Source organism: Cydia strobilella, chromosome 15 (assembly GCF_947568885.1).
Source record: "Cydia strobilella chromosome 15, ilCydStro3.1, whole genome shotgun sequence".
Lineage (NCBI taxonomy): Eukaryota > Metazoa > Arthropoda > Insecta > Lepidoptera > Tortricidae > Cydia > Cydia strobilella.
Window position 1 is genome coordinate 8551823 of NC_086055.1, and position 14521 is coordinate 8566343.

Genomic DNA, 14521 nt, shown 5'->3' on the forward strand with positions numbered 1-14521 from the left:
TTATTTAACAATTTTAACGCATATCAGTGAAAGAACATGGGTAAAAATCATAAAAATAATTAATGCAAATAAAAAAAATCATTTATCCATATTTAAATACATTTTATCGTATTTTTATAAATCTTCATTTTTAGTTTTAAAGTGTGTAGTGAATTTACTGTGGTTACAAAATTTACTATGATAGTACCGCTCTAGTATAAGTTATTCTATGCTCTCAATAACAGATAATATTTATATAATAATGAATTCTTCGATTACCTACCAGTTAAATAATTACATAAAAGTCCCTGATTAAGCATTGCAATCTAAAACATTCATAAATGTTCTTTAAAGCATATTAACTTAACTTTAACTATATTAACTTGTAAATCTACTTACTGAACTGATACATTCAAAAACACAAATCATTACTATAACTCAACAAACCCCATTATAGTTAATATTATATCTCCTTGTAAATACATCGAGTAACAAAACAAAGAACCTCTCTGATTCAATTTGCCTCAAGCAAATTCCGAGGTACCCTACACACGAAGCTCCCAATCTAGTTGAGCAGCTAACTTGTCAATAACGTTGGTTAAGCTTGGAGCGTTTTACTCTACAGTCTATAGCATAAACAATGGACTAACAGATGAATTCGAACGTACACTGACATCAGAATGATATCTAAATGATGTCATTTAGTAAACCTGCGTCTCCCGGGCGCCAAACAACCAAACATGTACGGAGAAGTACGAGCGAAATGCACAATAACTAAATTATATCATTTAAATATCATTCTGAAGTGTACGTTCGAATTGGCCTGTTTATCGCGTAAAGCAGTGTAAATATTATGAATGACAGCGAAAGTAGATGACGCGGTACGGTTATCTGTACCTAAGTTGTCAGCGCTAATGTTTGATAATCCATCAGTTACGTATGGCATCAAGAAATGTACTTCAGCTATCAAATTGGCGGCTAGAATATTTTGCATGACTTTAGGCGTCTAAGTATTTGTTTTTCTATGCCCCACAACCATCAATCTAAAGTACTCTTTGTAGACGTCGTTACTTAGACAGTTACATAGTAGTATAGGTTACTCTGTAAATACGCACTACGGGTCACGAAGTAATCGTAGCGGTCATTGGTGCTACGAACAATTACTACTACTACTTTCATTCAATGTGGTTTCTGTCAGTTGTTAAGGTATCTATTTTACCAAGTTTCCACCTATGTCTCTATTTAAATATGAGTATAAGAACATAGGCGAAATGAGCCGTCCCGTCCTACCATCTACATTAAGAACATACATAATTACGTCTCTTTATGAATATGATTTTCTTGTATATTTAGAATTAGTATTTAATATTAAGTAATTCCAAACACGTAGGTTCAGTTTATTCGTAGGTACCGACACATAAGATACAGTATAAATTTAAAATCTCTGTAGAGACCGAGCTTAAACGGGCATTATCGTTTCGTTCTCTTCTCATTACCTTTGAATGCTAAAGATTAAGCCAGCTATTGAATAAAGGAACATAAATATTCAAGCGAAAATTCCCCGAAATAATATCGTTAACTGTGCAATAATTTTGTTCAACTCGGACCAAAATCCTCATTTGAATGTCACGTAATTATTCTGTTCCGAGAGTTTAGGAACAGTTAAAAGGAGTGTAGCGAATGGTTAGCGTGTTTAATCTTGTCAATTATCCAGAAAATTGGAGCAAGGACCCGCCTTAAGCTCACGCCAGTCCTAGGGGCGTACTAACTACACCGCATTTCTTTGACAAGTCGATCAAATTAACATTTCAACTGCGGATTAAACGCTTAATTGCTTGACTTGGTTAAAGTCACCTACAACAGTTGATTTTGTTTAGATAATGTTAGGATGTTCACCAAAAATAGCTAAAAGGTATGTAATTGATCAAGCAAGAGCGAAGCGCGATCGAAGCGTCTTCGTTCCAGCCTGGGCAATAATTAAATTAAATTAAAGTTTATTTCAAGCTCGTGGCTCATAAAATGGTAGTACTTACAATAAAACTTAAAAAGATATGTTAGTGACAATAAATATCTTAACTAAATTTACAATAGTACACCGTTACGAGGCTTGTGAAGTCCGCAACAGTGTACCTATACAATGTACGGACAGTCAATCCTGTCCACAATCATACTTAGGACGATGTCGGGGCTGGCGCGCACGCGCCGTACCAGCGATGCGGCTCGCAGGCGCATTGCTGCTTTAAAACAGGTTTCGCGCGCCTCGGCGAACATTTGCGAAGCGCTGCAAGCGGCAAGCGTGGCCCCATCAACACCCAGAACGCATATTATATTGAACTTGTAGGGCCTTGTTCATACGACGCTTTTGTAAATTTGCTCCACAGGCTGCACGTGTAAAAAGTGGTACAAAAAGCCCTGAATAGGGTAATTTTACTGTCATTAAAGCAGCGTGCAAACCTGCGGGCAATCATATTAGCTCTTATCGACAAGGCCCTACGTTCACGTTCAATGTCTGCATTGTCCTTGAGGTCGGTGGTGAGTATATATGTCGCAGTAAGATAGATAAAGCCGTTATATAGTTATAACCCTAGGGATATAATTATATGTCGTAACATAGTTGTAACTATATCATTAAACTAAAGACGTATTATAGTTATATTCCTAGTAAGATAGTAATGAATCGCTTTCGTATAACTATGTTACGACATATAATTATATCCCTAGGGTTATAACTATATAACGGCTTTATCTATCTTACTGCGACATATACACAGTAACACTCTTTCGAGATCCACCGAGTTCAAACGTATGGGTGGTACTTCAGATGGTAGAATATCACCGACCCCAAAAACGTGACATCCTATATGCATGCTGCTGAGCGCGACAACCAGCTCATTTATGTACAGGTTGAATAGCTCTGGCGAGCTCAATCCCCCTGCCTCACACCACATTCCATGCCATACGACTCAGATAGCGTACCAGCGTATAATGCATTCGTATTATTGTCCAGCTGTTTTCCTCTACAGGTATTTTTCTCAAGAGATTCTCGTGAAATTTTGTGAGCAGGTTCGATAACTATAATTATGGGATTTTCAAAATTTTGGAGCCATGCGGGTTCGCGACTAATACAGCTTTATTACCTGATTTGGAAGTATAAGTAATTAGTCGCGTAACTCATTTTGAGTTGTCCTATATGCCGTACCCAGTCATCGAACGCCAGTTCGTGGGGATAACGGTTTTGGTCTAGTTTGATAAAACAATATCTTGAGTGAAGCTATATTTTTAACGATGCGATATTTAGTTAACGTACTGTAGCTTGGTGGCTTAAGGATAAAGGCATCACTTTGTTTTTGTTATTGTTAACAGTATGACAAGATGCTAGGCCTGTACGCTGAATATAAATAGGTTTGATGATGTATGTAAATGTATTCGAAGGTTAGTTATGTATAACTAACACGACTGACGAAAAAAGCAAGCCTGGAATGTTAGCGGGATAATGAGCATACTACAATATGAAGACTTGAAGACAGCGCATCTGAGGATTCGATTCCTGCATCTGAAAACCTAAAGAACAGGACCAACCTCACTTCACTCAAATTTAATTATTTTGTGGTGAGCGTTCCGACTGAATGTCTAGTGATCTTTGCCAAGGAGGAGTTTTGGCTGAAGGGTGTCAAGTTTCGGTGCCATAATTAGGTGTTTTTTTAGTTTTAAAAATAATAGTAGTTTATGTAACTGCTACATAATGAAAGGCATTAAAACTCGAGTGTGGGTTGATAGAATCACACGAGTGTTTTAATGCCTAATTATGTACAGTTACATACACTGCTTTATCTACACACATATTATAAACTTTCTATGATATATTTGCTAACCTCATATTACAGACGACATTGGGCTATAGTTGAAGGGTACTCGGGAAAAACATGTCGTCACTTTTTTTGGGAAAATGAGATTTTCATCTCAAAATGTAGAGCTCCTAATGAACTATTAATTATATATTTTGCTACCACTGTACCGTACCACTGTACTGTACTGTATATGTAATACAACTTTTTTTAGTTGCCATATCGTTCGATACCAACTAATATATGAGATTTGTCAAAATTGTATGCAATTGACATTTCATTTCGAATAAAACGTCTTCTCGTCTGATATTAGAATAGGGGTCAAATCAAATTGCTTTTTTTTCAGAGATATTCGAAATTTTAATGTCATTACCAAATCGATTCTGATATATTAATGAAGCTATTACAACATTTTCACAGATAAGAAATTTGCTGTAACAAAATAGTTTATCTTAATGTTGCCCATTATTTACGGATTTTAAAGGCATCATAGAGGGTTTATGATATGTGTGTAGATAAAGATATTTTTTTCACCTGAACACGCCTGCGGTGGCAGCGGGAATATGAGCGTGGTGGAAGACTTGCGGCGCGCGACGGCGCAGCCGAGGGACTGAGGCTTGAAGCTGCGCAGTTGCTGCATGAAGTCGCTGCACTCCATGAGCGCGACGTCCGCGAAGTGCAGGTCGCACAGGATGTGGTTCTTGAAACGGCGTGCGCGTTTCTGTGCACAAAATGTCAATGGATAGTTTTAAATGCTTGTTTATTATCGATGTGGTTGGTGATCTTAATTTAATCGTACGTACGAAAGTGGAGGTTTCCAAAACAAAAGTTTACGATAAACGGAAAAATAGAAACAACGTCTCAAAAGTGATCATCCAAATCCACCAAAATACGAATAACAATTTTAAATTCTTTACGAATTTAATATACACTAAAATATGTCTGATCTAATTCGCAGTATATTAGATGGGTTTTGCAAATTCCTTTTCATTGAATTATAGGAAAGCTTTGAACCTAAGCTCCGGGAAGTAGCGTAAACCTCATGCAGAAAGCCCGCAATTACCTCGACTTACTCGTAGCTTATGCCTTCTAATAATATAAGGTGACGGCCATGTAGGATTTTCATTTGACAAATTTTGAACACCTCTACTTTCAGCGAGCCGGGTTATATTTATTCTCGCTTATAATTGTTTTCTTTAACAATTTTCATAAGTTAGATGAAATAAAGTAGGTAAACAGTAAACACTTAGGTACATTGATAGAATCTTACGATCTTAGCACGTCACGGAAGAGCTAAAAAGTCCCCAAACTTTGTAAAATAAACTTTCTAAAATAAACCTTTGTCCCAGAATCAATTCACTCGGACCAGCGGAAGCTCGAAGCATAAAAGTGCTCAGTATATTTACATTGTTGGTATTACGTCCTGCCGTAAGCTGGAAGCCTTCGTAAACTAAGAACGGATTTAAAGGGATAGGGCCCACGTAAAAACAACATCCGAAAAGAAAATTAAAAGGCGCCTCGAATAACTCAGGTAGACGTGTAACGTGGGTCAGTCTCTCACAAGAACCATGTAAATGACAGTATCATTGTGTGCTGACAATTCATAATTATTATGTATACTTTAAGGAAAACCCTGTATGTACGTATGTACTAATTATAAGCACTTATATTCTTTTATACAAAAGTGACAACTTAAAATTAGAGTCATTTGGTTTGTTATATATTTATAAAGAATTGTTGTTACGTTTACGTCCTTTGTTATTTTTATTTATTTATATGAGCCTAGAGTATCCCACTACTGGGCAAAGGCCTCCCTCCTACTTTTATTTTTGCAGTGCACTTGCTTTATTATTTAACTGTATACTTCCAAGAAAATTTTGTAATAATGGCTATGTCTCCGCAGTAAATTGATACCTACTTGTTCAAAATTGGCTTTGAGAGTCTTTACCTCATTACGAGTTCGGTTTGCGAGTCTGTTCGACTATACCTCAATATACCTGAAACTCCAATTTACCTCATTACGAGTCCGGTTTTTAAGATCTCCTTACCGTTATAAAACTCTGCAACAAAGAATAACTTGTATTCTTAGTCTAGGTAGGTAGTCTTGTTTTTATTAAATTAAAAAGTATCGACCAATTTAACATAGATGGTAGAATGGTAATGCATGTAAATACTCATATAAACGAACGTAGATACCTACTTTTTACGTCTAGTTTCAAGCAAATAAAAAAAATAAGGTATAAATAGAATATATCTCTCATCGAAGAGCTCAATGTAAATAGTAAATGTTATAATTAAGTATATTGAACAACCAAACTATAATGAAATTTAAATAACTCAAATATTAATTAATAGCGTGAACGTATCAGGGCTTGATCCTCTGATTTGAAAGTGGCATGGCAATCCATTCAGATACCACAGTTCTGCTGTTTTTGTACTATTTATAAATAGCAATGTATTTTGTTTAAACCCTTTGAACGCCAAGAACCCCTAAAGGTGTCGTTACTAGTCGTGCCCACAGCGGCAAGGACAACTATATGTGTTATGGCGGACGCTGTCAAAGTAACCTTGACACTTTCAAGTAAGATTTACATTAGCTCCCTTCCACCCGGGAGCTTGGCCTTTGAGTAATGTTTGTGTTTATGACATAAAGCGTTCAACAGGTTAAACGTATAGTCAAAAGTATACGCCTTTTCCTTTACTGTAATTGTAATGTCCTTGGCATCATCATGGTGTAAGGCTGCGTCACTCGGGGATACTATCGCATGTCAAAACTCAGTCTCGGGAGTTCGCCCGCTATTAAGGACTGTCTAGTTGATAAGAGACAGCGACTGCCAGCTGGAGACGTAAATCGTGCGAATGATAACAAAATTACATCATTTAGATATGAAAATATACATTCGAATTTGGCTCTTGCTGCTGGATTTCATTTTTAGGCCGTAGGAGCTAAATATATATTGCGGGTAGTATAATATGAATAGGGCTCATCACGGAAAGGTCGAACATAGGTACTTCGATGGTCTGTGTAAGAAGCGTAAAGGCAATATGTACGTATATGTATTAAAACAATCGTATTATATTTTCCTATGGAGGGGTCTTACTCGTAGGTACCAAAACAAGTTTTAGTGAGTGAAGAGCAACAAGCTAGCTGACTTGGATTCCTTTACCGCGAACCTGGCTTTGTTGGGAAATCTAACTGTCCTCTTAAATTTCTCATCAGGAATATATTGTGGTATCGCTCCCGCTAACAAACGAGACCGCACGCCTAAATATACCTACCTACACACACAATATGAAGGCGCATTCAGATACCCGATACGCGAAGGTAACGTGCTATTATCGGTTAAAATCGCAAGAAATTCGGAGGTTGTTTAATTCCTAACGTACCTACCCAAGAAAAAAAATGAAGGTCAATGAATGGCTACGAGCTACGGAAAGGTTCAATGTCATCTACACCCATTGTAAAATTGACAATAACATGTGCTTATGTAAATTCTATTGAAAACTAGACTAAGTAAATAAAAGATGTGTATAATAATCGTTATATATTTAGGTAGTTGTATTTTTTATTTTAGAAGGCATAATGGACTAGGTCACCTTTTCTCCTTTAATACGCAAAACATCACTATGCTATTATTATAATCAGTTTGAAATTCTACCTTCAGTGCCAGTTTGCTATTTTTGAGACAACCTTTGTAGGAAATTTTATACAGATTATTAACGTATGACTATTTTTTGTATTATGGGCTACCGTTTACGAGTTATTTACGAAAAACTATAAAAAGGGACCTGTTAACTATGAAAAAAAAAAATGTTTCGGAATATTCAATTTGAGCTCTTTATTCAAATGATATCCCACTTGACCTAGTATCTAGACTGAAATTTTGCCCCCTTTTAATATTTGTCATTTTCCAAATTAAAAATTAATAAAAACCGGCCAAGTGCGAGTCGGACTCGCGTTCCAAGGGTTCCGTACATTACACAATTTAAACAATGTATTTTTTATGTGAAACGTGAGTAAAGTGTCTTTAAAAAACCCTTAGGGGTTGGATCAAAAACTGCTCTTTCATTTGATACGTAATACGATATAGTTCCGAAAAACTTTATTTTTTAATTTTCTCATTTACCCCCCAAAAGTGGCCCCCATGTTTAAAATTAATTTATTTACGTTACATGTCCATCTTTGGGTCACAAACTTACATATGTGTACCAAATTTTAACTTAATAGGTTCAGACAGACAGACGCACGAGTGATCCTGGGTTCCGTTTTTTTTCCTTTTGAGGTACGGAACCCTAAAAATGAATCGTTATGTTTGGGTTAGCGTTGTTCATGACTATTCAAAATTTCTAATCGATAGCTTAAGTTCTCGAGATATTTAGCGATGTGACAGACGGACAGAGTTGCACCGGGTTCCTTTTGTACCTTTTTGTACGGAACTCTAAAAAGTAGGTTATTTTTGTCTAAGGGTCTAAAGCTTTATTTCTCTAACAACATTGTTATATCCCATTAATGGAACGACCATTAAGCCGTGTTAAAAACACTTGTAATTTCATAATTACCTACTTAAAGTTACTATGTGATCCAGACATTCATCGAACTCTTATTAGACAATTAGGCGAATTCAAAGGTCCGAAGTTTATTAAGATTCCTTAATTTGTAGCATATTTAAAATTGGCTTTAATAAGGGCCCTTATTCCTACTATGAATCGCTGACTAATCTTCAACGCCGGGAGGGATTTTTCCATTGAGATCGGAAGATAAGTCAGATGAAGAGTTTCAGCGAATCGATTAGAAAATTTTAGCGTTATTAATTCAGTAATAAATAAGTTTTCTTTATTTAAAGATTATTTATTTACACAACAGATTTCACATTATCATACAGAGCTGGTTCCTACACTATATAGGCTTTGCGTATATCGTAGGTAACCAAATCTAAAGAAAAAAATACACATAATGCGCGAAATAGCAAGAAATTCCAAGCTGTCTGTACAGTCAGCCTCAAAAGTAGCGGTACATGTCTTTTTATGTAGAACAAATAGTCTGTTACAGATAGTTTTTGAGCGCGAACTGTACACATATATATTACTTTTAGCGCATTATATCATCCGCTACTATTGATGCTTAGTGTACCAGTGTACCCTAGCCTACTTTTATACTTAATTGGTATTGAGAAAAAGCCTTTTTGATATTTTTGGGCTGTGCCAAGGGTAGTTCGGCGTTTGGCAACACGGATTTGGTTTGACACAGTAGGCAAGCCGTAGTAAAATTTAACATCGTTACAGTTTTTACGTGATTGAGGAACTAACATCTAACCATACAAAGTTTCTTGTTAGGTATATTTCATTTTATATTTGTGGGATAAATCAATTTAAACCCTTTCAAGATGGATGATGAAGACTCCCTGAATTAGGTTTTTTCCGATTTATGTTTTTTTTTTGTTTATGTATGTACATTTTATGTTTAATTGCGTGCTGCGGATTAACACGGCTTGCAGACAAACGGCTTATGGATTTTTAAGGTGCAGTAGGTTTAGCCAGAAGAGTTTTTGAAAAATCGTAGCGCTTTTTAGATTAGGTACATACGGTTGCCAAAAATTTTAATAAGCAATCTTGAGGCCTTTCTCTAGTCACTTCATTGATTCGAAACCAGATTTCTTGACTTTCGCTCGATAGAAAAAAATCACGAACATCGGTCTAAAACGCACTTAACAATTTATAACAATTTTTGCACAAAAGCTAAAAATATGAAAATCGCTTCTAAAAATGCCCAATTTCATTTTTGATCGAACTCATCGATTAACCGACTTCCAAATCTCAAAAGGAGGTGGTTCTAAGTTCGGTTGTATGTTTGATTTCGTAAACACTTAAGAAAAATTAAAATTCATAAACATGATACCTATCCGCGATCTCGGGCACGCACAGCCATCCCGCTCACGCTAATGCTCAGTGAGAGTGAGAGAAAAACCTGAAGCCACGGGGCCACATTCGATTCATCTTAGCCGTAGAGTGACATATGCTATAATAATTAATTTCAATTAGATTTGTGTTTTTACTTGATATTTGATTCACTTTTAAATTTACCCATTTAAGAGCTAACTAGTCAGTGTTCCAATATTTACCAGCCGTAGCCCTTGTAAACAGAAAGTAATTTATCAGAACGCGAGTACACATTATTTTAATGGAAAATGGATTTACAGCGGCAAAAAGGCGTGTTAACATTTTTAAAGGTAAACAAAGCGGTAAACATTTATGCCTGTCCATGTAGAGCCTAATTGAAACTGAATTATTATTAAGCAAATTGTATTTTTTTAATCAGCAAGTGAAGCAAATCCTAACGAGCGTGGCAATTTCCCAGAGCTTATTACATGTTGACTTTGACTATGATGTTTCTCCACATGTGTAGTGATAAAGAACGCAAACTAATGTTCTCGTTTCTACAAACAGTGATCTAACTGATTATACCGAAAATAAAATATACTGTCCTGTCACTTCTGTCTGTCTGTCTTTGGTCAACTAAAATCCTTCTGCTGGTTAATTATTTAATTAATCTGACATATTCCTAATTTGAGCATTATTTTCAGTTAAGACAGTGTAAGCAACAATTGTTTCTTTCACATCCTAATAAAACAATGATATAGGATTGGTTTCCATCATTCACTCACCAACAATACGCCATTTCGTGGACCAATACCGAAATGGCCTTCGTGCCGCTCGAACAATGGATGTCATTGGTAGCAATACTATATTCATACCCGTCGCCATGAATTTTTGTTTGATCACTGCATCGTTTCAATACACAACTCTGTGTTACCGAAAATAACTATTCCAGACATGTTTTTGTGAATGTTTGTTCCTTTGATGTCTGATGTTACGATATTCGAAAAAAAAAATGCAATGAAAAATTCTTCAGTTTCGGAATACATAGTACAGTGCACTTAATATGAATATCAAAACTACCACCGGATTTAACCTGAGAAGACCCCGGCGGTAGAAACTCGATGGAACTGTTTTTGAACAATTATACATCATATCTTATAAAATACAAAATACCAATACCAATTCTTCCAGAAAATTATTAAAAATTAGTGGTAATAAAATAAATAAATATAAAATAAAATCAGTTAGTAACACGATTAATTATATACCAGGTTACCTTACCCTAACAATGATACGGCGTTATTATATGTCTATGTAGTTTGTTGCCGTTTAAATAGCTTCTTATAGGTATTAGTGACCACTGTAAATAAGCCTCCCTAAAGAATACTCGTAAATAAGGGAAAACTGATTGAAATGTTGATGCTCAGTTGGAAAAAACTTTTCCTGACATGAAATCAGATTCCAGATTCAAACCCCTAAGGCAATAATTTTTCTATTAAAATCATTGTTTTGCTTTACCAAAGTCATATATTTTGGCACACATCATAATATCTGTAATGTTTAATTTGACAATAAAGACCATCATTGGTAAAGCTCAGTTTTTTATATAATTTCCTGACTAACTTAACTGACTAAGGTACCTGTAAAACAGCATGCTAAATTTACGATATTCTGTCAGACCGCATTGAGCGTAGTATTCCAATATTTCCAATCAGCTCATGGGCTCGTGATGTGCACGCCGCTAATTTAACTTCAGTGCGGGCTTCCTTTGTGATTCCCCTTTGATTAACTCCTATCAATGCCTACTAACTTATTTGGACCAAATACGAATTTCACTATGATTGACCGCAGTAACTGATTTTATCTTGTAAAATTTATAATTATGTTGTATGTGTGTAGGTAATATAAGTACTCAATTAAAGTACCTACTAAAGTATCCAGTTATTATTTTAATACCTACAATAAGTTTAATGTTAGTTATTAGTATATTATTTGATTTTTGTTTTAGTTTATTCCATATGAATATCTCGGTGCATGTCACAACATTGGTGAGTGTGAGCATACGATGTGCTACCTATTACTATTATTACTATATCTGTCGTTACTAAAACAAATGATGGCAACCGTAACATCCAACGGAGCTTAGTAAATAAATTCGTTTCTGGGCATAGGTTTTATCTTAAGTAGGCAATTTAGTTTCATCTTACTGTACTTACACACAATTTCACTATTGATCTGCTTGATTTGGTAGTTATCCTACATCAACAAAAAATAAGTATTATGTGTAACGTCAACCCTTCTCAATAACTTCCGATTCGGTAGAAATATTATTCTTTGATTGACACGCGATAATGTACACAATTATAGCATTACACGTACAAATACTTGTAGTAAAGAGCTGCTTTATGATTTAGCTAGCTGACCCGGTGAACTTCGTATCATCTATCTATATATTATGTCTCCTTTTGGCACGTCACGGATTATCAATCCAATCAATGTAATACAGAAAAAATGGTTAAGAATGTCACAAAAATTCGGCACTGTTAAATCATATAACTATAGTTCTAGCTCTCAACTGTATTTCAAACTTTAAGCGCATATTACTTTATATAAAAGGGTCTTATTTAATACATATCAGTAATGTGGCTTTGTTTCTGTCTTACTCACATAATATTTCGAAAGAAACATCATACTCGTAATTATTTTGGTGGGAAATGCAGAAATTCAAGATAGCGATGGCGGCCATTTTTTCCAATTTTGACCTCGACCAAGATATCGATTTCTTGATCAGAGCATAAATGTATAAATTCAAGATGGCGGCCGTTTATTCCCATTTTTTTCTCATAATAAAGGGCCTCTCAGATCCTTAGATATCGATTTTTATCTTGATCAGAGCAATAATGATTAATTCAAGATGGCGGCCTTGTTTCATAATAAAGGGCCTCGTCTCGTATTCTTGGATATCGATTTTCATCTTGATCAGAGCAAAAATGTGGAAATTCAAGATGGCGACCGTTTTATCCAATTTTAACCTCAGATTCATAATAAAGGGCCTTCTTGGATCTTCAGATATCCATTTTCATCTTGATCAAAGAAAAAACGCAGGAATTCAAGATGGCGGCCATTTTTTCCACTTTTGACCTCAGTTTCATAATGTCGATTTAAATCTTGACCACAGCAAAATCGTAGGAATTTAAGATGGCGGCTGTTGTTTCCACTTTTGATCTCAGATTCATAATAAAGGGCCTCTCGGATCCTCAAATGTCAATTTTCATCTTGATCAGAGCAAAAACGCAGGAATTCAAGATGGCGGCCGTTGTTTCCACTTTTGAGCTGATATCAATTTAGTCAGACAGTAAAAATGCAGAAATTCAAGATGGATTCATAAAATTATTCAATTTCCGATATTAAAAACGTTTTTCTAAAAAACATAAATCACAAATTCACGTTTTCCAAAAGCATATTTTCCTAGATTGCTGACTTTCAGTCCCAACATAGAAAGCGAAAGAATATTCGAAATCGTAATTACCCAAAAACCAGGTCATTTTGGAACTGGCGGAAATTTAGCATTTCTCCTCAACATACCTTTTTTTACCCGAAAAGACTATTAGCATGATTTGATTGCAGAAGCACCTCATATTGATTATTATCCTATGGGGGCCGGGCGCCATTAAACTCCACTAACATTTTATGAACAGTATAAAAAGCAAAATAAAAAGTGACAGTATTTTGACATGTCACACTTTTGAATTGTCTGGCATTCGTCACATCTGTAACTAGTATAGTTTACTACTTAGCTTGTTAATCACATATACAACAGCGTCGCCAAGGAGGTGCAGGAAGGATTAAAAATTGTAACTAAATGTATAATGGTGGTCCCACACTGGCTGTTGTATATCGTTATATAACATTGTGTGACAGGGACAACATAATAAACACTATCAATACTATCATGTTGACCCTGTTACACAACGTTATATAAGTAACAAATATACATCCATATATCCTTACACTTTTTTACTTTGACAATATTACTACCTACGGTAATGAAAAAAAAGTAGAGATCTACAACTTGCATATTCTTTGATATATTTGTATAGTTTTGATGTGTGCGTTCATTGGGTTAACAAATCTCAAATCTATTAGTTACAATATTGTAAAACAGGAATAAGGATAAACATACAATTCAATTTATACCTGTGCACCTGACATCAAAACGATATTTGAATCATATTGGAATCATATCAGTTAGCTGATATCCGCGCGGGCGTCTCGCTCATACTAATAGATATACGGAAAAGTCAGAGCGAAATGAACGCGCGAATGACAGCTAACTGATATGATTCAAATAGGATTCAAATATCGGTTTGATGTCAGGTGCACGTTCGAATTGGCCTGATAGTGTAGTCAATATACTGGATGTAGTACTTGTGTTATGTAAGTTTTCCCTGAATTTTGGAAAAGGTTGCGTTTAGTGCTCTTTATCTATTAATTATAGTAATGGCTTGGCCTTAGCACTGATGAAGAGATATCTTTTAGGATTGTGTTACGCACAACATAGTGTGTCCTTAACTTTAATGCTGGGAAGTTGTAAACTACAGAACTATAGGTAAAACGGAGTTAGTGTAGATAACAAAAAGGACATATATTTTGGACAGTTACATTTACGAATTCAGTGGAATCCGTTTATTATGACCGCTTATACTGACCAACCCCTTACTATGACATAATTACTGTACGAAGTTTGGTTTTCATATAAAATGATTTGTGAAAAAGTCGGATAAGATGACTTCGCTTATTGATTTCTGTTTGGCCCAGTG

General features: G+C 35.4%; 1 protein-coding gene across 1 annotated transcript in view; it reads right to left on the reverse strand.

Moving 5' to 3' along the window:
• Nucleotides 1-14521, reverse strand: part of LOC134747987 (uncharacterized) — a 191322-nt gene that overhangs the window by 76658 nt on the left and 100143 nt on the right. Inside the window, exon 6 of the mRNA XM_063682679.1 lies at nucleotides 4359-4545. Coding sequence (XP_063538749.1) covers nucleotides 4359-4545 — 187 coding nt within the window. The remainder of the gene's footprint in view (nucleotides 1-4358; nucleotides 4546-14521) is intronic.